Genomic DNA, 24,600 nt, shown 5'->3' on the forward strand with positions numbered 1-24,600 from the left:
ATAAGCACTTGTGACAACTTGCAATTTCCCAAAATGCCCACATGCTCTTTAAGAACTTTGCCTCTCCTCAGTCAAGAGGTAGAGTCTATTTCCCCTCCTCTGGAACTTGGACAGATAGAATACAGTACAACCGACACTGTATAACTTCTAAGGATCAGTCATAAAAGGTATATGCTTTTTACCTGTCTCGGTCTTGGTCTTGGTCTCTCTCTTTCTCAGCATACTCTCCCTTGGAACCCAGCCATCAGGTTGTGAGGAAGCCTCAAACCAGTCCATACTAAGAGACAACATGGTCTACATTAAATCAAACTGAGGTCTCCAGCCTGCAGCCTCCAGTCAGCATCAAACATTAATAGGAGAGTGAAAAGTTTTCAGATGATTCCAGTCCTCAGCCTTTGGCTCTTCTGGTTGGGGCTCTGTGCATAATGGAGCAGAGAAAGTCATCTCTGTTGTGCTCTGTATGAATTTTTGACCTACAGAATCTGTGAGCAATATAAATGATTGTTTCACACCACATTGTAGGGGTAATTTGCTATGCAGACACAGTAATGTGAAGAGTACCAATATAAGTCAATTTCAAATGATAAAGAATGAATTGTACTGACAGATACTCAGATGATTTGGAATTATTTATTCCCTGGTAGCTCAGTCGGTTCTTGCCTGGAAAATCCCAGGGATGGGGGTGCCTGGTGGGCTACCATCTGTGGGGTCGCACAGATTCGGACACGACTCAAGTGACTTAGCAGCAGCAGCAGCTCAGTCGGTAAAGAATCTGCCTGCAGTGCAGGAGACCGGGATTCAATCCCAGTCAGGAAGATCCCCTGGAGAAGGAAATGGCAACCCACTCCAGTATTCCTGCCTGGAAAATCCCATGGCCAGAGGAGCCTGGCAGGCTACATCCATGGGATCACAAGAGTTGGACACGACTTAGTGACTAAACCATCACCACCACCATTCCTACTATAGACAAGGCTGAAATAAATAAGTTTCTGCATGTCTATTTGTCCACATATGTATTTCTTTTTAAAAAAGACATATTGATTATTTTGCTGTGTCAGGTCTTATTGTGGCACACCGGATCTTCATCATGGTGCCTGGGCTTCTCTCTAGTTGAGGCAGGAGGGCTTAGCATGTGGGATCCTATTTCCCTGACCAAGAATGGAACCCAGGTCCCCTGTGTTGGAAGGTGGATTCTTAATCACTGCATCACCAGGGAAGTCCCATAAATGTATTTCTATAAAAACCTATAAAAGAGTTAATAAATACACATAATATATTTAGGACAGTGCCTAGCCCAAGTAACACATTATGTTATTGTTAACACTATAGGTTGACCTAGATTGTTGTTTAGTCTGTAAGTCGTTTCTCTTTCGTGACTCCTACCAGACTGTAGTCCACCAGGCCCCTCTGTCCATGGGATTTCTCAGGCAAGAATACTGCAGAGGGTTGCCATTTCCTTCTCCAGTGGATCTTCCCAGTCCTGGGATTGAACCCACCTGTCCTACATTGACAGGTGGATTCTTTACCACTGAGCCACCTGGGAAGCCCTTGTCCTTCTAGATAGGTGAAAGTTTTTCTTTAACATCTTTAGTGACAGGGAAGCTAACAATTTTATCTAACAGCTATGCTACACTGTATCCTATTTTTTTAGTTTAGATTATGGCAAAAATTACAGTCAGAGAATTATATCTCTGAAAACATCCATCTATTGCACACGCGCCCAGCTTTATATTCAGCCGAAAAAACTTAACTTGCTCCGTGTGCTGGTGCGTTACACTACCTGCGCTCCTCTTAGAACAGAGGGACTGAACATCGCGGCTGTGGACCAGAGCCCAAAGAGCAGAGCCTCGCGCTCTGGCGCGGAGGGCAGTTCTTTTCCCTCTGCCTCTGCACTGGCAGATCACTTGGCAGAGGGGGCAGAGCGGGGCGGGGGCAGGTTCAGAACACCTTTTGGCCGGTGCTTCTCACCTATCACAATTCGGTTCACAAGTTTAGGAATGTGCTTCTTAGCCATTGTCATTCTCTTTCAACATCTCTAATTTTCTCCAGGTGTGTTTACAGCTGCCGAACACCTGTTAATCCCATTTACTTCCAGTCTTCCTGGGCGGGGTGAAAGGGATGAAGAACGAAGGAGAGAGGAAAAGGACTACCTGTCAACTTTCTCTTGCCTCGAAGAGGCAAGGACTAAATTCACGTTGCAAACGAACCAGTTTTCATCAGTCATTCCCATATTTTTCACAGTTCAAAGTTTTAAACTTCCTCTCCATTTCGGGGATTTTTCTCTCCTGATTGCTCCATTTTTAAGGGACACGGGTAACCCTCCCCCTACCCCACGTCAGAGCAAAGGTTAAACTTAGTACAGCTGAGGAAAAGCATTTTTAGGAGATTGGTCCAAGGCCCGGGGAGCAGGCCCAGAGCGGGTGAGCTTTGCGGCAGCTTCGTGGGAGCGCCAGTCTGTACCATCCTTCCCGGGCTCTGCAAGGTCCGCGGGCCGAGCAGCCCGCAAGGCCGAAGATGGTGGGTTAAGGGCTGGTGACTTCCAAGCCCTCTGCAACTTCCCTGCCCTACAGCCCCACCCACTAGCACGCAGCCGCCACCGGGCCTCTGGAGACACCTTCGCCCCGCCCCTCCACAGGTCACCTCCTCCACGCCCCTTTCCCTCGGCCCGGCAGCCGGCAGGCAGGGAAGTGTCGTAAAGCCAGGCCCAGGAAACTTTACCCGGGGTAACAGCCGAGGCGCTTTACGGCGACGGCGGCTGAGTGTGAGCCTTGGCGGCGGCGGAGGCAGCCGCGGCGGCGAGGGAGGCGGCGGCGGCTGAGGAGGAAGAGGAGTGGCGGCAGTGGCGGCGGGGACCTGTGCGGGGTGAGCCGCGCGGCGGGGACGGGGAGGGGCCGCGGGTGACAGGGCTGGCGGATGGGCGCGGGCGGACGGGGACGGTGGCCGGCTGAGCAGCTGGGCGGCGCTGAAGAGACGGGGCGGGGGGTGGCGCGGAATTGGGGGGCCAGCTCTGTTAGGGACTGTTTCTGCCTTTGTTTCCCCCCCTACTCTCGCCGCCCCCCGCCCTCGGCTTCCTCTGCTCCGCGTTCGTTCGCCGGGTCTCATGGCCTCCCCTCTCGGTCTGTGTCGCCTCTAGGATGGCGGAGGTACCGCCTGGGCCTAGCAGCCTCCTCCCACCACCAGCACCTTCGGCCTCGGCCGCGGCCGAGCCCCGCTGTCCCTTCTCGGCGGGGGCCGCCCTCGCCTGCTGCAGCGAGGACGAGGAGGACGACGAGGAGCACGAAGGCGGCGGCTGCGGCGGGAGCCCGGCGGGCGGCGAGGCGGCGGCCAAGGGGCATCCGTGCCTCCGCTGCCCTCAGCCGCCGCAGGAGCAGCTGCAGCTCAACGGATTGATCAACCCCGAACTGCGGCACCTCCGGGCGGCCGCCTCCCTCAAGAGCAAGGTTTTGAGCTCGGCCGAGGCGGCCACGATCGCGGCCACCCCCGACGGGGGCCCCAGAGCGACTGCAACAAAAGGAGCCGGGGTACACTCGGGCGAGAGCCCCCCTCACTGCCTCCCCAGTAATGCAAGAACTGCGCTCCCCAGCCCGGCAGAGGCAGCGGCGGCGAGCGATCCCGCGGCGGCCCGCAATGGACTGGCGGAGGGCACGGAGCAGGAGGAGGAGGAAGACGAGCAGGTGCGGCTGCTGGCTTCATCCCTGACCGCAGGCTGCAGTTTAAGGAGCCCCTCAGGCCGGGAGATTGAGCCGGGGGAGGATCGGACGATACGTTATGTCCGATATGAATCCGAGCTACAAATGCCCGATATCATGAGACTGATCACCAAAGATCTGTCTGAACCCTACTCCATATATACCTATAGATATTTTATCCACAACTGGCCACAGCTGTGCTTCTTGGTAAGTGGATGGAATGAAAAACGGGTGAACCCGGCAGAGATCCAGGCCGTGCGGGGCAGGGAGTGTGAGGGCTGGAATGTCAATGTATGTATTCTGCATTTCATAGTATGATACATGATGTAAAGTGCATGTACACACTCCTAGGTATTTAATGAAACAGTATGAAAGGTAAGACTTCGTAATCCGGGTCTACTTGACACTGATGTAAATGCAGTAAGCTAGTATGATGCATGTTGGGGGTCTCCTATCCTGTTTACACTAGCTTATCATCATGTTTAACCGTCTTTAATTATCCTCCCTCATCCTCAAAGCACTTTGCAATCATTTAATTTGCGCATGGTTCTGTTCAGATACAGGCCTTATTAATGTCTCAATTACACCCATAATCAGGGAAGAGTGTATGCATAAAATGTTTTGGTGAACATGATTGTCGGTAAACTTGCTGTGGCCACATTGGAGAATTAAATCTTACAAGCATATTCCATAATTATGGAGATTGTTTCCTTTTACTTCAACAGGACAATTAGCAGTTGTAGCCAGCCTGTTTTCTGGTGCACAGTTGCAGAAGGCGATACTAACACTTCTGGTGGTTGAAAGACTCCTGAAACTTGAGCAAAATACCCTTTTTGGGAGTGTAGGAAACTAAGTGTGAAATTGTTACTAATCTATAATTTTTTTTAAGAAGTTGGTCACAGGTATGTCTAAATGCTAGTACTAATGCTGGCTTGTGTGAAATATAATTGACAGAAATTTTTTACTTATATCTGAATAAGAAAGACTTAGCTTACCAAACAAGCTGAATATATATATATATATATATATTTTTTTAACTTACATAGTACTGGTAGTACCCATAGTTTCCCAATAATATTGACCAATTTCAGTCTGTACGAAACCTTTCACCTAAATATTGACTACAGGTATGTGCTTTGTATCATGTGCTCACAGCATGTTGTTTCCATTGAATTTTATTGAAGAAAGGCAACATGCTTTTAAGGAGTGTTTTATGATATGTGAAGGGAAAAGCCACTACCATTATTTATTGTTTAGAATTGACTTACTTTCACTTGTTAATTCCTTGTAAAATGCTCTGACCATACTTTAGAAATCTATCTTTCTGATTCCATAGCTTGGTGGTAATCTCAAAATGTAACCTCTGTATTGTTGTAATGGTAGTTGTGCTGTTTTCTGCATTCACTTCACTAAACTTCAGTTTAGTATATTTGTTTAAGCTAGGAACTATTTTATATTCTACAAAGCTACTCGTACAGGATTCTGACTGTTGCATCAAAGTAGAAGTTCTAAGACATGTCTGTGTCAATGAATATGGGAAAGTGGTTTTCATAACATTATTATAAATGTCATTATCAAATCCCATTATAAATGCTAAGGATTGTAGATTGATTGTAAGTTAACTCACAAAAGCATACAGTTTAGTTACACTTTAAATTGAAATGGTGTGTGTGTGTATGTTTGTTAATTCCAGAAGATAGTTGTGTATGTAAGATAGTCAACTTTTAAGTTCTGGTAGTACCTCAACTTGTCTGCCATTTTAGACTCTGATAAACTGAATATTAGTAAACTTTAGTTTGATTATACATACACTCCTCCCAGTTCACCAGCTAATTGAACTTTAGCCCTTCATAGCTAATTTGTTTAACATTAAATTCTGAATATCTAGAAATAGTGATATACACAGTAGTTGACCTATAAGATTTACTAATACAAGTATGAAACTGGAGTATTGAACATAAAACAATGGTTAAACAGACCATTTGGAACTGGGGCCTTTATATTGGAATTAAAAAATTTTGAATTTCTCGTGAGAACTAATTTAAAACAAATATAAATGTATGTTTATTTCAAGTCATACCATTTTAAAATTATAAAGGATCCCAGATATAATCTAGTTCAACCTTTTTTTTTTTTTAAATGAAAAAAATTGAAAGACCAGAGAGACTTGAAATGTTCAAGTCTCCAGATATTTTGTGTCCAGAGATATAAAGCTAGAACCCAGGTCTCCTGGCCTGTCATTATGGAAACAACTAAGAACTTGAAAAATGACATACTCTTAACTAATTCAGCCAAGATCCTGTGTCCCAAGTTATGCTTCGCCAAGGAATAGTTGTCTTTGTGAACATCAATCTCAAGAGACTAGAAGTCTCCAGAATGTTCCTGGTTTCCTTAAGTAACCTGCAGTGGATCAAATGGAGTATATAAGGTCATTCCTTAGAAAATCACCAATCCTTGACCATATTTGACTAACAAAAATGATGGTTTTTAACGATTCTTCCTAATAATTGTAACATGTGAAAGTATGGTTCTGTACAAATAGGGACACTATCATTTACTCTGTTCTTAGCTAATTTACCTCTGTCTCTTTTGAGTTCATGGTATTTTCAGTTGTTGTTGCCTTTTTGAACTTCTTACCAGTGATATTCTATAGTACTTCTGTTATTTGTTCTAAATTTAAATTTCCAGCTTCTTCTGTTTTGCTGTTTGTGGTATTCTGGAATTTGGGAATCTATTTCACACAACTTATGTTTTTCAAGTTCCATAGATTGATAAGCATTTGATCTTTTAGAGTTAAATTTTAATCTTGCCTGGAATTTTTCAGTTCCCATCCTTGAAAAACATGAACACATTTTAATAGCAAGAGTTCCAAATGTAGATACAGAAGCTTTTATCTGGAAAAAATTGACATGCAGTTTAGTGATTTTTGTGTGTATATTCATCAACAGTTTGTCAGGAGGAAATACAGAATTAACCTTCCTCAGTACCAGCATCTTACTAATAACTGTGTATCATATATTGGACTTTTATTTTTAAATGATGTTTACAGTTTGATTTTTTTCCTTCAGATTCTTGATTCATAAGAAATCAACCTAGCCCAAGAGTGAACTCATATGATACTTTGCTAATTACTTTCTTGGTCAGAGGACAAAGAAGATTTGTTTGAAATGGCTATCCAGTTTGAAAGTATTGTCTAGTTGTGTGCTAGTGGTTTTAATTTTTCCTCTTTTGAATGGTTTATTAACTGTGAAATCTAAGTGTCCTACAATTTTGTATCATAGATTTGTCTAGATTTCCATTTCCCCTAGCTTATGAGGTCAGGCCACATTTTCTTTAATGTACCATCTCATCTCTGACATATACAGACAGACACCACACACACATATATTTGAAGTAAGTTATGTCCAAGTCAGAAAATGCTGTTCAAACAGGCAACTTTTGTATATATTTCAATACTTAGTACAGAAAAAAATTTTTGTTTCCAAAAGAATTTTGAAAGAACCAAGTTGATTTATCATGAATAAAAATAGCAATAACAATTTTAGAGGTTTACTGGCCCCAAGTAATTTTGGATTGTGTTGATAAAACAGAAATGAATTAATGTGAATCATTGAATTTAATATCCTTTCAAAGTAAATCAGCTGCAGTTAAATCAACTGTACTTCAGTTAAATAAATAAAATTGATGTCTCTTCAAAAGGATTTTTCTGACCTAGTTTAGGCTTGTGTGAAATGGATTAGAATTATCTTGCCTAAAGATTTCTCCGCAGTTGGAAAAAAGGCTTTTTAATCAATTTACAGAATGATGAACTAAGAACAAGTCATAACAAATTCAAGATAAAAGAGGTATTAAGTATATGTTGGGCTTTGCTTATTGATTTTTTTTTTAACCCATTCCTGTTTTTGTTGTTGCAATCATTTCTGAAAAATTAATTTTATTTAGAGATGATTTGAAACTTTCTTTTTTTATTAAAATGAGAGCTCTTTATATTAGCAAGGTATTTCTATCTGACACATTAAACAATTGGAGCTGTTGCCCTTTTACATTTACCAGAATACAGTATTTAACTGGAACTTCTTGTCAGGGATGAAATGCTGGAAAAGCATGCTTTTACTGGTGATACTGGAAATTTTAATGAAAATGGAGGCTGATTAGCTTTTATTTAATATATAGTCTCTGTCTGGAAGACTGTACATTTTTATTGAAATAGGAAGCTCTGTAAAAATTAAGCTTTTACTTTAATATGAAACTTTGAGTTTCAGATATTCTATGAGCTTTACGGTAATGACTCACACTGTCAGGCGAGTCCTAAAAATGAGACCATCATATATCTAGTTTTTATAGTCCCTCAATAACAAAACTGCTTGAGTAGGATCTAGGGAATACCTTAAAAACAATCCTTTTTCTGAAAATCTTTTAGTGTTTTTATTTTCCTGATCAAAATCTAACTCTGCTATTCAGGTATAAATGTCTTCTGTCTGTCCTTTGCTAAAACTTCATCATGATTGAATATAAATTTGTTGTACTTTGTTGATAAGTTTCACATTATATCTAATGAAAAGACTTTTTCTGAAAAAAATTATTTTCATGTTTCCTCTTTCCCAAATCTTAAACATATAGGTCTTTATTGCAATTGATTATAAGCACCTCTTATAAAGTACTTGAATGTTTACCATGTGGAAATTTATTTTCCCCATATATAATGATAGGCTTTAATAATGAACATAAGAAATTCATGTTGTAAAGAATGTTGAAAGATTTTAAAACTAGAATATATGAAGGAGTTCTGGGATTTAGATTTCTGAAATTTCTGTGATTGCTCTCGCTAAAATTCTCATTATTTCTTCCTCCTCCAAAAACACTGACCAGTGGTTGGTTGCTCTTTCTCTGGGTAATAGTGCAGTACTTAATGGCAATGGCAATGTATTCTTTGTAACTGTTTGTTTATTTTTAAGGCCATGGTAGGGGAGGAGTGTGTAGGTGCCATCGTTTGCAAGTTGGATATGCACAAAAAGATGTTCCGCAGAGGTTATATAGCCATGTTAGCCGTGGATTCCAAATACAGGAGAAATGGCATTGGTAAGAAAAATATTATGTCAAAAAAAGAATGCCTAAATTATTTTCATTTTTTTAAGAAGCAGAAGACTTAAATGTAAATAGTATGTAGAAACAAGCATGAAGCTGAGAGAAGATTATTGATTGCTTTTGTTTCAAAATATTTTCAAAATGTTTTTAAAATGAATTGTTTCCTTTATTACTGTTTAATTATTTGAGAGATTATCTTTCTAACAATTACTAGGTGATCAGTTTTCACCTCCAAACATTTTTTTGATCACATTCAAACTGTACTGTATTGAGTTCTACAGTTTTTAATAGCATTATTAGGGTGCTTGATCACAGTGCTCAAGCAGCTGTCTGTACTTGGGTTATGGGTTCAACGGTCTTCAATCAAGGCAACATGGAGAAATTACCATTATTTCATACTGGTCACCAAACATTGTATTAGCAATTCAGGGAGGTCCAGAAGAAAGCAGAATTGTTTGTTACTACTATTCCCAAACTTCCTGGGCTACCTTTCCTGGTATTTTCAGTTAATCTTATACTCATGGTTTATAATGTCCTTAGAATCATCTGGGTGGTTTACAAACAAATGCTTAGGCCCCTCCCCTTAAGAATCTTATTTGTCCTGTTAGAAGTAGGGCTGAAATTTCCCCAAGTGACTATGTTGTCAGCCACTTAAGAACCACTGTCCTAGAGTCTTTGACCTACTGACTTTAAACAAAAATGGAGGAGAAGGTAGACAAGCACTTATCTTAACATGGCAAATTCTGAAATGTTCTGAAGCTAAGTAAGTATTCATGAAATAAGATTTGATGCCTGTGCGTGCGTGCTAAGTTGCTTCAGTAATTTAACTCTTTGCAACCCCTTGGACTGCAGCCTGCCAGGCTCCTCTGTCCATGGCATTCTCCAGACAAGAATACTGGAGTGGGTTGCCATTCCCTTCTCCATGAGATCTTCTCCACCCAGGGATCGAACCCAGATCTCCTGCATTGCAGGCAGATTCTTTACCACTGAGCCACTAGTATGTAATTAGTAGCAGCTTTGTCACTTACAGTTTCGTTTTTTTAAGCCTCTTATGAGTAGCTGTGTTCAATTTAAGACTGGTTTGCACAATCTGAGACATGAGATGTCATTATGAATGGATTTACTTAATACAATAGGTTTAACCATCTTTTCTTACAGTGTTACAGTTTGCCACTAAGATTTTTAATAACTTGGGCTTATGTATAAGCCAAGTTCGCGTCTTAGATGTATTAATAAGAACTGATAAGGATTCATGGCAAATGATAGCAAATTGTCTGGCTACTTCAGAGGTCAGAAGCCAGTGCCTTGAGGATTGCATCTTGGCCCTCGAACATGTTTTGTATGGCCCGTGTAATGGGTGCTTGCTTGTGTACATGATTTGAAAATTTAAGGGAGTTCCTATAAAATTTGGATTTTTTCTCTTAAAATTAGATCTGGCATTTGTTTTCCTTTTAATGTACTAAGTATATCTACTCTAAACTAGAATACAGACACAGCACTGAAACCATCTGGTGTGCCCAGGCATACTATAGTACCCAAACTACAAGGTTTGTAGGAACTAACCCAGTATCTTGGGCCCACTTTGGGTCATAGCAGTTCTTGTATGGTCTTTGGCAAGATTGGCTTAGAGGTCATGCAGTGAGTTCTTGCCAGCTGAAGGAGTTCCTGGTTGGTTCTGGCCATATCTTGCCTTTTTCTTGGAGTAAAATAGCACTCACCTCTGAGAAAAAGATACATATCAGAAGATAGGTCTTTCAAAGGAAACTTATTGCTATGCATAGGTTCTGTTGGACCTCTCAGAATTATAAATATTATAATTTATAATGTAAATAAAAATATAATTTATAATGTAAGTTATAAATAATATAATTTATAATGTAAGTTATAAATAATATAATTTATAATGTAAGTTATAAATAATATAATTTAGGTATCTGTAAGAAACTAATTACATTTTTACTTCATTAATACTCAGCTCTGTATTCTAGGTACTAACTTGGTTAAGAAAGCTATATATGCTATGGTTGAAGGAGACTGTGATGAGGTAAGTCTTGCTAAATGTTTAAGACCTTTTGTCCTGGGCTATATTCTACTGGGTATTTATATAAGTATCCCAAGTAAATTATACTGTAATTTCATTGCAGACTATTATTATATAAATATAACTTGTGCTGAAAATTATATTCCATTTAAAAACACATAAACTTCGATCTAGTACAAATTTTAAGATGATAATAGCTAAAATTTGTTGTGTCAAAATATAAAGGTAACATTTTAGATATTTTCAATAAATAATTGGTATTCAGAACTCCGATTTGTTATCAGTCAAATCATTTAAGGTAGTTCTTATTATAAACCTTATTGTAATGCAGTTGCATATTGGCCTTGGTTTCTCTCTAAATAATAGTTTTTCCCCACTGTGGGTCAGCTATCAGCCAATATGAAAAACATTTCACATTTGAAAAAACTCTCAGCATTAAATAATAAGGCTGGAGGGGGAAGACAACCACTTTTTAAATGTAGAACTACCTGTATATTAATATAAAAGCGTCTTTTCTCTTCAGCTTGTTTGTAAAGCCTTATGGCAGGTAGTTTCTTTGTATGCTGCAGCACTGTGCTTTACATATGGTAGGTTCTCAATACATAATGGCAGTGGTTGGGGATATTAAGATTTACTATTACATAATGTGGAAGGAAATAAGTATAAACTAGGAAAGTATGGGTATCTTTAATATAATAGCGGTGACTAAGAAGTACCAGAGTTGTATTGTGCTAGTAATTTTGTAAGTAGTACTTCTAACACTTGTCTTTCTTATTGGAGGGCAAATGTTCCTTAGAGAATTCTCAAAGTACTTGAAGTTCGGTAATTTTTTTTCTCAGACTGATGTCATTAGGTAACTTTGGTTACTTTATTTTTAAGTGGGTTTTTTTTGGTACAGAATTTATACACAAATCATTAACCTTTATATATGTGTGTGTATTTGGGATGCAAAGTCCCCTTTTCCCCCCTATCTCCACACTTGTCAACTCTTCATCATTCTTTCTACTTACAGCTACTATTCATCTTACAATTTGCATCCTCCTGTTTTCTAAGCACACTTGAAGGCAAATATTCACACTTTTTTTTATACAAATGAAATCACAAATTATTACTCTGTAATAACTACTTTTTCCACTTAACAGTATCTCATGAACAGGATTCCATGTCAGTACAGATGGACTGCAGAGTTACTATTCTCACACTGCTTGTCCACTTTTGTAGTTTGTAGCCTGACAGATCCCATTAGATGGTGGTTGTATGAGAAGGCCTACAGACATTGGACAGCACAGGGAAGTCATCCTGGGATATACGGATTTTTAATTATTTTACCCCAAATAAGAAAATTCACACATGATGAAGGATCTCATATTCACAGCTTTTAATCTCAAAAAGTAATAGGTGCCATAACCCCGATTATTTACATTACTGGTAACTAAAATATGAGTATAAAATTGAGTATAAATTTTTTCATGAATGTAGGTCTAATATGAACCATAGCTATATTGGCTTAGATGGTTCACCAAGAAGAGAAGTTGGGCTTCACAAAAGCTGTTCAACAGTTTGGATAAATCTTTGGATGAAAAGACCATGTTTTGTTCCGTTACGGAGTACTGTGGTTCCCAGTGAACAGAGATGTTATAAGGAGGGAGTATTATGTTCCTAATGGATAGCTGTTTCTGATTTATCCTAGTTCTGCCTGTGAGATAGGTAATATGCTTTATCTTAACTGATCAGATGTTTAAATAGTATTAGTTTTTCTTTGAAAGTTCTGAGGAATGATGAGATTTTGGTTATACTGTTGTTTCAAGGTTAGGTCCTGAATTAGTGGTACATTTTATGGTAGGACTATTCACTGTGGGCCTAGGTTTCTAACTCTGATTTGTTTTTCTTACTCTTGAAGCAATGGGTTTTACTCACTCTTAGAATGAAATGGGAATGATTTTTGCATTTTAAGTAGCTCTGCTTCTGGTTTAGGGTACTCTTCTATGGCTTAAAAAGATTGGTTATCTGTGTCCCATATTGTCCAGATAAAGAATTTGCTGTAGAAAGGGACAGAACTCGTGTTTACTCTTTATTAGGCTTTCCCTTTCCCTTTCATTGAGTTTTAAACCACATAAGCAGCAAACTCTTCTATCCCCTTTTTCTTTCTAATTTTTGATGGTAGTGTGTGTGTTGGTTCTACTTCCTTGTTTTACCATTTCATCCTGTTTGATTTGGTTTTCTCCCGTCCACTCCAGTGTAACTACTTTGTATTTGCTAGACCCAGTAGTTTCTTGGTCTTCCTCTGCTTAGTAAAAAACTTCTCAGTCTTTTAAGACCCAACGCAAATATCAACAACTTCTTTTAAGTTTTCCTTGATCCATTTGGACAGAATCAGTTGCACCTTCCATGGTTTTTTTGGCCTCCCTTTCTGTAATACTTACTGTGCTTACATTTACTTGTTCAGAGTCTGCCTTAGACACTGAGAGCAGAGATACCATTTCTTATTTACTGCTGTATTTTTAATGCTTAGTATACAGCATTTGTGATAGAGTATGTGGTTCATTAATATTGGTTGAATGATTAGTCCTATGCTTCACCAAAATCTTAACTACATCTCTTTTGGGGGAGGGGGGAACTTTTGAATTTTTATTTGTGTAATTAGTTTTTAACTTGTCTTTCTGTCTAAGCTTTCTAGCTTTTTCTTATTTTTTTTGCACATAAAAATACATCTGCAAGGTTAACAAGTTATTAAAATACCTTTTGATAAAAGCAATTTTATATAAAAATAGTTTTGTATATAATTCATTGTTCTGAGGAAAACTTTGAAACTATAATTTTCCAAGAATATAATGACTATAAAAGAACCAACTTATGATTTTACTTTAATTAGTTTAGGCCAGCCTTCATTCCTCTTAAAGTTAAGAAACTTAAGGTTAAGAAACTTTGACAAATTACCAGAAAGACGTTTGGGAAGGCTTTTAAATTACATTTTCTACTACATAGGTTGTGCTGCTATTTTTTTATTCTTACAGAGAGAGAGATTTTTTTTAATCTATGAGAAAAACATTAAGATAAATACATTTCGAAATTTGGAAACCTCTGTGAAGCTTTATTGTGCACATCCAGTCAATTTTTATGTTCCTTCTGTTTGCAGAATTTATGACCTTGAGTCATGTTGCTTTTGGTTGCCACTTGTCATTTTAAGATAAATTCAGAGTAAATTAAATTGAGGTTAGTTGAAATATAGATCTGTACATTTCACAGTCAAGATGTAAATCATGCTTTTGCCCAAATTACAGTATTACCCTTCTGGTCTGATAGATCTTTCCATTTTGCCATTCTATGACTTTCCTAACTGTTTGTATCAGAATTAGACATGTTTAAACAGTCTAGGGAAAGATTTTTTTCATTTTCTGTATATTTGGAGCTGACTAAAAAGTTAGAGCATCAAAAAAAAAACCCCAAAAAGAAACAGATGCATTCCTTCACGAGTAAGAAATGCATTATCTGGGTTGCTGATCTGGCCTGAATTTGGTTACTTCCTTATGTGCTCTGGCTGCCAAATGTTTAGTAGCTACTAGGACAAGCTTCCAGAGAAGGCAATGGCACCCCACTCTAGTACTCTTGCCTGGAAAATCCCATGGATGGAGGAGCCTGGTAGGCTGCAGTCCATGGGGTCGCTCAGAGTCGGACATGACTGAGCGACTTCACTTTCACTTTTCACTTTCATGCATTGGAGGAGGAAATGGCAACCCACTCCAGTGTTCTTGCCTGGAGAATCCCAGGGACGGGGAGCCTGGTTGGCTGCCGTCTATGGGGTCGCACAGAGTCGGCCACGACTGAAGCGACTTAGCAGCAGCAGCAGCAGCAGGACAAGCTGCTTTGGTTTGGTTTTACATTAGGGGAAATAATAAGAATACATACAAATAATATATACGAATTTTTTTGTGTACCTAAAATAATGAACCCACATGTGGCCATTTACTTTTATGCACTTAAAAAAATTTTTTTTAGATTAATGTATAGTTACCATCATATTAATACTCAGAACTAACTCATAAATGATGAAAATATATTGGAATCAAAATTTCTTAATGGAGTTTAAGAGTGCAGTATGACCTTTAAAACATTTTTAGTTGACCAACATCTTATTTCCTCCTTTCCCCAGCCCCTGGCAGCTACTCTTACACTCTCTTCTATTAAGTTTGACTATTTTAGTTTATACACATAAGCAAGCTCACGAAGTATTCGCCTTTCTATTTTGACGATTCACTTAGGGCAGTGGCCTCCAGGTTCACCCATGGTTGTCCCACTGGCAGGGTTTCTGTTTTTAAGGCCAAAAAGTATTCTGTGTGTGTGTGTAAGATATATGCCTTCCATGTTCACCTGTGTGTGTATAAGATATATGCCGTCCAGGTTCACCTGTGTGTGTGTGTGTGTGTATAAGATACATGCTCTCCAGGTTCACCCGTGTGTGTGTGTGTGTGTGTGTATATAAGAAAAATGTTCTCCAGGTTCACCCGTGTGTGTGTGTAAGATATATACCCATATGCCCTCCAGATTCACCCGTGTTTGTGTGTATAAGATAAATGCTCTCCAGGTTCACCTGTGTGTGTGTAAGATATATGCCCTCCAGGTTCACCTATGTGTGTGTGTGTGTAAGATATATGCCCTCCAGGTTCACCTGTGTGTGTGTTTGTGTAAGATATATGCCCTCCAGGTTCACCTGTGTGTGTGTGTAAGATACATGCCCATATGCCCTCCAGGTTCACCCGTGTGTGTGTGTGTGTGTGTGTGTATAAGATAAACACTCTCCAGGTTCATCCATGTGTGTGTGTGTAAGATACATGCCCTCCAGGTTCACCCGTGTGTGTGTGTGTGTATAAGATATATGCCCTCCAGGTTCACCTGTGTGTGTTTGTGTAAGATATATGCCCTCCAGGTTCACCTGTGTGTGTGTGTAAGATACATGCCCATATGCCCTCCAGGTTCACCCGTGTGTGTGTGTGTGTGTGTGTATAAGATAAACACTCTCCAGGTTCATCCATGTGTGTGTGTGTAAGATACATGCCCTCCAGGTTCACCCGTGTGTGTGTGTGTGTATAAGATATATGCCCTCCAGGTTCACCTGTGTGTGTTTGTGTAAGATATATGCCCTCCAGGTTCACCCGTGTGTGTGTGTAAGATATATGCCCTCCAGGTTCACCCGTGTGTATGTGTATATAAGATATATGCTCTCCAGGTTCATCCGTGTGTGTGTGTAAGATATATGCCCATATGCCTTCCAGGTTCGTGTGTGTGTGTGTATAAGATATATGCCCTCCAGGTTCACCCGTGTGTGTGTGTATAAGATATATGCCCTCCAGGTTCACCCGTGTGTATGTATGTATAAGATATATGCCCTCCAGGTTCACCCGTGTGTGTGTGTGTGTATAAGATATATGTCCTCCAGGTTCACCCGTGTGTGTGTGTATAAGATATATGCCGTCCAGGTTCACCTGTGTGTGTGTGTGTGTGTGTGTGTGTGTGTGTGTGTGTAAGATATATGCCCTCCAGGTTCACCCATGTGTGTGTATAAGATACATGCCCATATGCCCTCCAGGTTCATCCATGGTTGTCCCACTGGCAGGATTTCTGTTTTTAAGGCCAAAAAGTATTCTGTGTGTCTGTGTGTAAGATACAGCCAACTTTTTCTTTATCCATTTGTTGGATGTTTAAGTTGTTTCCTTATTTTAGAAATTGTGATCATCATGAACATGGGAACCTTTTTTTTTGAGGTCCTGATTTTACTTCCTTTGGTTATATACCCAGAAGAGTGATTGCTGAATTGTATGATAGTTCTTTTTTAAATTTTTTCAGGAACCGGCACACTCTTTTCTATAATGACTGTAGCAGTTTACATTCCCACCAACAGTGGCTGAATTTACTTAAGTAACCAATAATAAACCTGTTATATGTTAACCAAATAACATACAGTTCATGGTAATGTACAGGATGACTTAGGTTTTTTGTGTTAAATAATTATATGCTCGACATTTTTAGTTTTTTCACTGGAAACATAGTTTATCTATGAGGCAGAGGCTGCCAGATGAAGAACAGAGTAAAATGGAGTTATTTAAACTAGAAGGATTTTTGGTTGAGTAGTTTGGCGTAGTTAAAAAACTGGATATGGGAAGCCTGGGTTCTCGATACATCTTCTATCAGTATAGTTGTGTGATTGTAGGAATGTCATTTAACTTTTCATAATCTGTCTCTTTGTCTCTGCAGTGTGATAGTAAAGGGATGTGATCTTAAAGGGATGTTTTGAAGAGAATAAAATTGTTTATTCAGCCCTGCCTCTAGGACTCCTAGCAGGTAGTTTTAAAAAAGGCTTTCTAAACTGTAATGGTTTGGCTTATCCTGACGGTGGTTTGTTCCTGAGAGAATCTGTAGAACTTCACTGTAACGCGTTTTTTCTGTTGAGTAGAATTCAACTTGGCCAAGTTTCTTTAACATTAAAATAACCTTTGGCTTCCTATGTAGTATTCCAATGATGCAGACTAGATAATTTTATAGAAAATTTCCAATATAAGCCCAAATTCTGTTTTTGTGTATTTTTATTTTGTGTATTTATAAAACTCTGTATTGTGTATTTATAAAACACAAAAACTCTGTTTTTGTTTATTTATAATTAAGTGTTACAAAGTAGTTACTTCTTTGTGGAATTTTCTGTTGTGTCAAATAATACATGATTTCTTTGTTCATAGAATGTGAGGGTGCTGAGAAAATCTTTTCATTTTAATCAAGGTGTTGCTGCTGCTAAGTCGCTTCAGTCGTGTCCGACTCTGTGCGACCTCATAGACGGCAGCCCACCAGGCTCCCCCGTCCCTGGGATTCTCCAGGCAAGAACACTGGAGTGGGTTGCCATTTCCTTCTCCAATGCATGAAAATGAAAAGTGAAAGTGAAGTCGCTCAGTCGTGTCCGACTCCTAGCGACCCCATGGACTGTAGCCCACCAGGCTCCTCCGTCCATGGGATTTTCCAGGCAAGAGTACTGGAGTGGGTTGCCATTGCCTTCTCCATCAAGGTGTTAGTTCTCTGTGTAATGTTTTGCTATAAATTGGGCTTTATTTTATTAATCTGTTAGGATGCTAACAAACCTGAATTCAGCTCTTAAGTTATACCTCAAGTGTGTATTTATGTAGTCATAGTTAGCCTCAGCTGTTTTGAATATTTTAGATTACTAAGTATTAATGAATATGAACTTGGAATCCCTGTATTATGTAGATCACCCATTTGCTGCTTTGTTTTACTTTTGGAAATAATCAGTTACAGAAAAGTGGATACTATTAAGTTCTAGTTCACATTTTCAGTCTGGGTTCTATTTTTGTTCTACTGGTGACCTTGAGTTTCATTCGCTTATAAGTTAGAGATACATCTATTTCATAGGGTTCTTGAAGAAAATCACATTATGTCAGATGCATGTAATATGACATAATGCATGTGAAATGCTTTATGTAGCACTTAGCCTTCAATAATAGTATTTTTTTTTTTTTAACTGTCATTCTCCTTTTCATTTCTGTGAAATCCGTTCTAAGTTATGAGTTGTTGGAGCTTTATTGCTTCTCATATTAATTGTTTTAACATTTTAGCTGTAATTAGGTGCTGGCCTGAAACAGAACTGTAGGAATTACTCAAGAGAATAGTTCAAAATTGGTAAATTGCATTGTCCAGATGGGAGTGTTCCAAACAGAGGATGGCATACATCACTGATGGCATACATCACTGTTAAATTATAGTCTTTTAATTTAAGAGCAGAGAGAAATTGTTGATTTCTTATTCTCACCTTAAACCAGTTTGCTTGCTATATAATTTTTATTTAAGGTTGTCTTAGGAACATTTTCCCTTGATCCTGAACCATGAATTACTTTGTTTTTAGACCTTTTTAGAATTTGGATTTAGTATGTGATTTGCCTTCATGAGTTTTTTTTGCATAGGTAATTGCCTCAAGATAATACTTTTTCTTAAAGTACTCTGGTCATTTAAAAGCTTGACAGCACTTTTGTTTGTTTCATATTTATGTAATATATGTAATATAATGAAAAGTGCTAAGGACGTATATGATTAACAAATGTTTAAGAGCCTTCCATGTGTCAGGCAGTATGTTAGGTGCAGAGGAAATGGCTGTGAACCAGGTACCCATGATCCTTGTCTTTGTTGAGCTCACCAGCTGGGAAAGATGTCATAGCTCATCAAACATTAGACAAGAGTGCAGTTGAATGAAGAGCAGTGCAGAGATCTGTGGGGCACTCTGAAGGGAAAGAGATACTCTACCCAATATGGAAGTGACATGCTAAAGCCAAAAGCAAGAATAGGAGAATGGGAAGAGCATTCTTCCAGACAGAGAAAACTGCTTATGTGAAAGGTCTAGGGTGGGAAAAATAATGGTGAGTTCTAAAAACTGCAAATTTAGTGTTGATCATGGTGAGGAAGGGATGGGGACCTAAAGCACACTTGTGTGTGTGTGCTCAGTTGTGTCTGACTCGTTGTGGCCCCATGGACTGTAGCCTGCCAGACTCCTCTGTCCCTGGAATTTTCCAGGCAAGAATACTGGAGTGGGTTGCCATTCCCTCTTCTAGAGGATCTTCCTGACCCAGGGATCAGACCTGCCTCCTCTTGTGTCTCATGCATTGGCAGGAGGATTCTTTATCACTAGCACCACCTGGGAAGCCCAGTTATTAATAGCAGGGTAGGTGGAGGCCATATCTTGATGGATCTTTCAGGTCTCTTTAGATTACTGTTAGATTGTGTACCCTCTCTTGAGGACAAAAAGGAGTCAATAAATGGTTTTAAGCAGGGGATTAACAAGAGCATCACTCAGAATGGGAGACCTTAAAGCTAGGAGTTCTCATTGCTAAAAATTCCAAAGTGAAGGTGTTAGTCGTTCAGTCGTGTCTGACTCTGTGATCCCATGGGCTGTAGTCCACGAGGCTTCTCTGTCCACAGACATTTTACAAAAACCAGTAGAAAAGAAGATGTTCCCAGTTTTCCCACTTCCCTTGCCCTGAGAGATAATTAACTTTTACAGTCTGATACTTTTTCTGGATTCTTCCTATACATCATTAATGTTTATGGTTTTCACCATCAGTTTTAAAACAAATATAGTTTGTTTTTCTTAAATATTTGATAATATTGTTTATAAGTGATTTGTCAAATTATGAAATTATAAATTAGTTTCAAATATATAAAATTGTAACTTAGTTTTCTCTTTTTATTTTGAAGGTTGTTTTGGAAACAGAAATAACGAATAAGTCTGCTTTGAAACTTTATGAAAATCTTGGTTTTGTTCGAGATAAGAGGCTGTTCAGATACTATTTAAATGGAGTTGATGCACTGCGACTTAAATTGTGGCTGCGTTGAGAAACTGACATCAAGGAACAACTTTCCAACCATGCAGAATCGACCTTTGCATGCAATGCAATTTGTACAGAATTGCTTTGCAGGTGGAGTTAGTGATTTCCATGCAGCTCTTATCTGTCAGTGTCTCATTTGAGTGTCGCACAATATTTGTTGCACTTTGGCATGGCGCATTTCTTCTGAATTAAAAGAGATTGTTTTAAACTTAAAGAGTTCTTTTGGTACCAACAAGATGTGCCAGTTGATAGCCAAGATTTGTTTGTTCATTTGGAAAGTCTGCTGACATTATTTACACAGTGATAATTTTATCGCAGAACCAGGATGTGGAACATGATTTTTGTTCCTTAAAAGAAGCCAATGTAGATTGTAAAAATCTCTGAATATACTAACATTTCACATGAAACCTGCCATAGTTTTTCTGAGGGGGTGGGGGAAAAGCTTCAATTTTAGGTTTTATTTTTTCAATATTAAATTTTCCATTCTTGAATATTGGTACCTCAGTGATTAGTGAATTAAAAAATTGTTACGTAGGGTTGGGTGTGTCTTACAATGAGTAAAGATAACAAATTGCGTCTGCCAGTGCCTGTGTAGATAAGTATATTTGTCTTCATCTCTATAGTTTTTGAATGCATGCTGTCTTTTCCTTTTCTTTAAGGCCTTTGCAAGCAAACTTGTTTTTATTTAAATTCTAAATTTGATAATAAATTATTTCAGATTTTTATAATTTGGATACTTTTTCCAGGTGAGTGACAGAGTGGTTTACTGTAGAAGTCCCTTCTTATCTTACAAGTTAAATCTACTTGGAGTATCTTTAAGAAATGACTCAAAAGGGATGAGAAAAGTTGATGAAGCCGGGAATTGCTGGGTTTTAGATGCACTTTTTTTGAGAGAGAGGGAATTTTTGGAAAAGAATAGAAAAATTAATGTAAATTGGTATGATTTTATTTAATCAAAATTATTGCTCAGCTGTGAGGAACAGCTTTTACAAAGTAGTTGGAACTTTTTTCCCACTCGGTTTGGATTCACATTGCTTCCACTTTAAATGCTTTGCTTTTGGTTCTTGGTGTTGAAAATAAATTTCGAGGTGCACTGTATCTGTTTTAAACTGATTTGATTTTATTTTCTTTTCATTTATTTGTGCAAATTCTTGGGGGAACTTTGCTTAGTTCCCAGAAAACAAAAGGGAGACATGGAAATTTTTTTTTTTGGAATGAATTCTATGGGTTTTCTTAATAGCCATCACCATGTTCATTAGTTATATTTTGTTAAAGCCAATCTGTGCAGTGTAATAAATTTTAAAGTTGATTGCTTTCAGTTGAGTTAAGAGACCTGTGATGGATAATTTATTTGACTGGAAAACCTAGGTACCCATTTAAAAAAAAAGATTCATTCTCTGTGAAAAATGTTTTGTAGGAATCTATTGTTTTTTCATTAATTTGCATATACTTTTCTTCTGCTCTAGAATTTGGTTTGAATTTTGTTTTATGGCTGTAATTACTGTATTTTTAAAAACCCTACCTCCATTAACAGTTGGTAAAAGCCCCCTTTCAGGAAAGTTTGTTGCCTTTTTTTTTTTTTTAAAGGAAAGCTGCTCCTTGCTCAGTGTAGTGTCTTGAAAGTGAACATGGTAACAAGTACTTTTAAAATAAAGATTCATAAATTTGGTGAAAATAAAATCTTCCTGTTGATGGGATCATTTATATTAATAGTTCCTTATTTTTAAAGAAAAACTTTTTCTTTCCATCTTATATTGCTCTTGAAAGTTTAATGGTCAGAATACTTACATTAAAAATATGCAGACCACACAATACTCAGCTTTCAAGGTGACCTTTTTGAGTATGTTTTTGCTCAAACTTCATTTGGACTCTAGCACTTAGAGGAATATCAATTATAATGATGCTTCTGTTATTCTTGATATTGAGGGAATTGAACGAAGTGTATAGTTAGTACTTTCACTGTCAAATTTTATCTTAACCACCTTATGTTTGACTTGCTGGTTAATGGGTAATGATTGTTGATGAACATACATTTGCTTGACTCACTAATAAGGACAGTTCTAAAGTAAATACATGCTTGGTTTTTAGCTCAGCCATTAATTTTTTGGCAGATTGTCAGTGAAACCATCACTACTGACCTTTTCACCCAGAATTGGCCAATTTTGCTGAATTGACTGGGTGTTTTAATTGGGTATTTTAAACATGAACTTAGCCATGTGACTGAAAAGTCAAATGGTTGTTGTATTGTTTAGCTGGTATATGTTGAATATCATTGTCTACCTTGTATCTTTAACTGGCTGTGCAAAAATTGTTTACTTAAGTGCACTGAAATTTTCCTCTAGCTGATAACCCAGCACCAAAATTAAGTCTCAAAGTAACATCAAACTAATTTTTTATATTGGACGTTCGTCTTTCTTATATAATCGTGAAACAGTTCCATTTGAAATTGATAGAGTGAGTTCACTTGGCTAAAACTGAGCAAAATTGGTGCAACTTTCTTTTAATGGGGTGCTGCCTCTTTAAGACTGACTGTACTATTCACTGACACTGGTTTGGCAGTTGGTACTGCTGAACATTTTTATACATGCTACCATGAAGCTATATATGTTAGTATTGAAGAAGCTAACGGGTATACTACCATTTTTGATGTGTGGGCTGATTATAATTTCCCTTACATGAGGATGAAACTACTCTAGAGAAGTCCACAGGTCATAAACCAGATAGTAGTTTTGAATCTGAAGCCAGCAAAATTTAAAAAAAAAAAAAGTTGCTATTAAAATATTGGTTTTAATATTTTCTGCCTCTTCCCCAGAGTACCCTCCCCATTTGCTTGACAAATCTGTGTAAAGTTTGTTTGTCACATGTTTTAGCTTTACCTTGCCCTGTGTTATGGTATTGGCTGACATGTATAAGACTGGATGTGTATATTTATTATGGTGTCTAAAAATCATGAAGTTCATCACTTTCCAGGAGCATAGATAAAAGCAAATTGGTAGTGCATCAGTTACTTTTCAGTGCACCATGACATCACTAAAATGAGTGCTATATTGTTACAGGGCTTTCAGGTTTGTAAAAACATAACCATAAATTATACTGACGTCAGATATGAGTTGAGTATCTATAAAGTATCACGTGTATCTCAAAATATTGGACTGCTGTTTGATGACTGGATATTGCTGCATAATTTTCTTCTATTGTCCCATATCCTTTTGGAGAGAGAGATTTAATGGGATTTGAAATGTGCAAGCTGTCTCAATAAGATGCAGTCAAATAAAGTATGGTTAAGTTGTGTTTGCATTTTTCTTTTAGATACAGCTGTGTGCATTTTATGTTTGAGTTGTTTTACCTACTAAGAAGTAAAAAAAAAAAAAGGCAAATCTGTTCTGTTCCCCACTTCCTGCCTTGCATCTAAGAGTTATTTGGAAGAAGTTATATACAATTGTTATCTCTCTCACTTTGTGTTCTGACAAAGTAAATGTGAAAATAACAACATGAACTTGATTTTCCTAACAGTATTCAAAGTTAGCTCATATACCAGCTATCAGTACAAATGAGAGCATTTTTGCATGCATTAAACCAAAACTTAACTTTTCTATCCTTATTCTGTAGAAATTTATTTGTAAGACAGTTTTTATTTTAATTATTTTTTGTTGATAACCTAGGTAATGTCCCCTCACCCTCAAGACCAAAGTAAAATAGAGCAATATCTAAAGGGCTTTTGGTCTCGTTCTTGTGAGAAACTTTAAATGGCAGTTATATATTCTTTCTTATTTCAAAATTTATGGATATTAGTGGGAGATCTGTTATAAATATGGCTAAATTACTTTAATCATGCATGTCAAATTTTTACTTTGTTCTTTTATAGTCATGTAGTGAAAATAGAATGTGAGTTCATATTTTACTTGGCCCTATATGGAACTCTTAAGTACTTCATAAATTGTCTAAATAAGGACAAGAAAGTTGATATCATTCTTTCACACATATAAACAGAGATCAATAATAAACTGTAGCCTAAAAATATGATACTTTTAAACAACTTTTTATAAATGAGTTTGAAAAATTTCATGAGTATTGCACGATGCACTTTCTTCAGATCAGAGCTGTCCCCATGGCACTTTTTATGATAGACATGTTGTTTGTGCTGTCCACTATGGTAGCCACTAGTCACGAAGCTACTGAGCCCCTGAAGAAAGGCTAGTATGATTGAATAACTGAATTTTTAATTAATTGAAATTTACATAGCTACATGTGACTAGTGGCTCCTGCATTGGATAGCATAGCTTTAGGTAATATTTAGACAGTAATAACTGGGGAAAGCAGTTTTTGAAAAGGATTTTTTAAGACTAGCTTATTGAAGAATGAAACAGAAGGATCATGATTAAAAATTGCCTCTGAGCAGTGTATGCTATAC

The 24,600-nt window shown here is 38.0% G+C and overlaps 1 protein-coding gene and 1 long non-coding RNA gene across 2 annotated transcripts; both read left to right on the forward strand.

Annotated features, from left to right (window-relative positions):
* Positions 1-1,994: 1,994 nt before the first annotated feature.
* Positions 1,995-23,497, forward strand: NAA30 (N-alpha-acetyltransferase 30, NatC catalytic subunit). Its single transcript, XM_055538164.1, has 5 exons — positions 1,995-2,862; positions 3,134-3,896; positions 8,645-8,768; positions 10,763-10,818; positions 20,059-23,497. Exons 2-5 carry the CDS (start codon positions 3,135-3,137, stop codon positions 20,194-20,196), a joined length of 1,080 nt encoding a protein of 359 aa, XP_055394139.1. The 5' UTR covers positions 1,995-2,862; position 3,134; the 3' UTR covers positions 20,197-23,497.
* LOC129621584 (uncharacterized) lies at positions 15,611-20,057 on the forward strand. Its single transcript, XR_008699466.1, has 2 exons — positions 15,611-17,151; positions 17,584-20,057. It is a non-coding gene; the product is annotated as an uncharacterized LOC129621584 (long non-coding RNA).
* Positions 23,498-24,600: the final 1,103 nt, after the last annotated feature.

The sequence above is a fragment of the Bubalus kerabau genome, chromosome 10, assembly GCF_029407905.1.
Source record: "Bubalus kerabau isolate K-KA32 ecotype Philippines breed swamp buffalo chromosome 10, PCC_UOA_SB_1v2, whole genome shotgun sequence".
NCBI classification, from domain to species: Eukaryota; Metazoa; Chordata; class Mammalia; order Artiodactyla; family Bovidae; genus Bubalus; species Bubalus kerabau.

Excerpts from the sequence above, each read along its gene's own strand:
- NAA30 (XM_055538164.1), top strand. The coding sequence starts at position 3,135 with ATGGCGGAGGTACCGCCTGGGCCTAGCAGCCTCCTCCCACCACCAGCA. Across the intron at positions 3,897-8,644 it reads GGCCACAGCTGTGCTTCTTG|GCCATGGTAGGGGAGGAGTG; the intron begins GTAAGTGGATGG and ends TTTATTTTTAAG. Across the intron at positions 8,769-10,762 it reads ATACAGGAGAAATGGCATTG|GTACTAACTTGGTTAAGAAA; the intron begins GTAAGAAAAATA and ends TCTGTATTCTAG.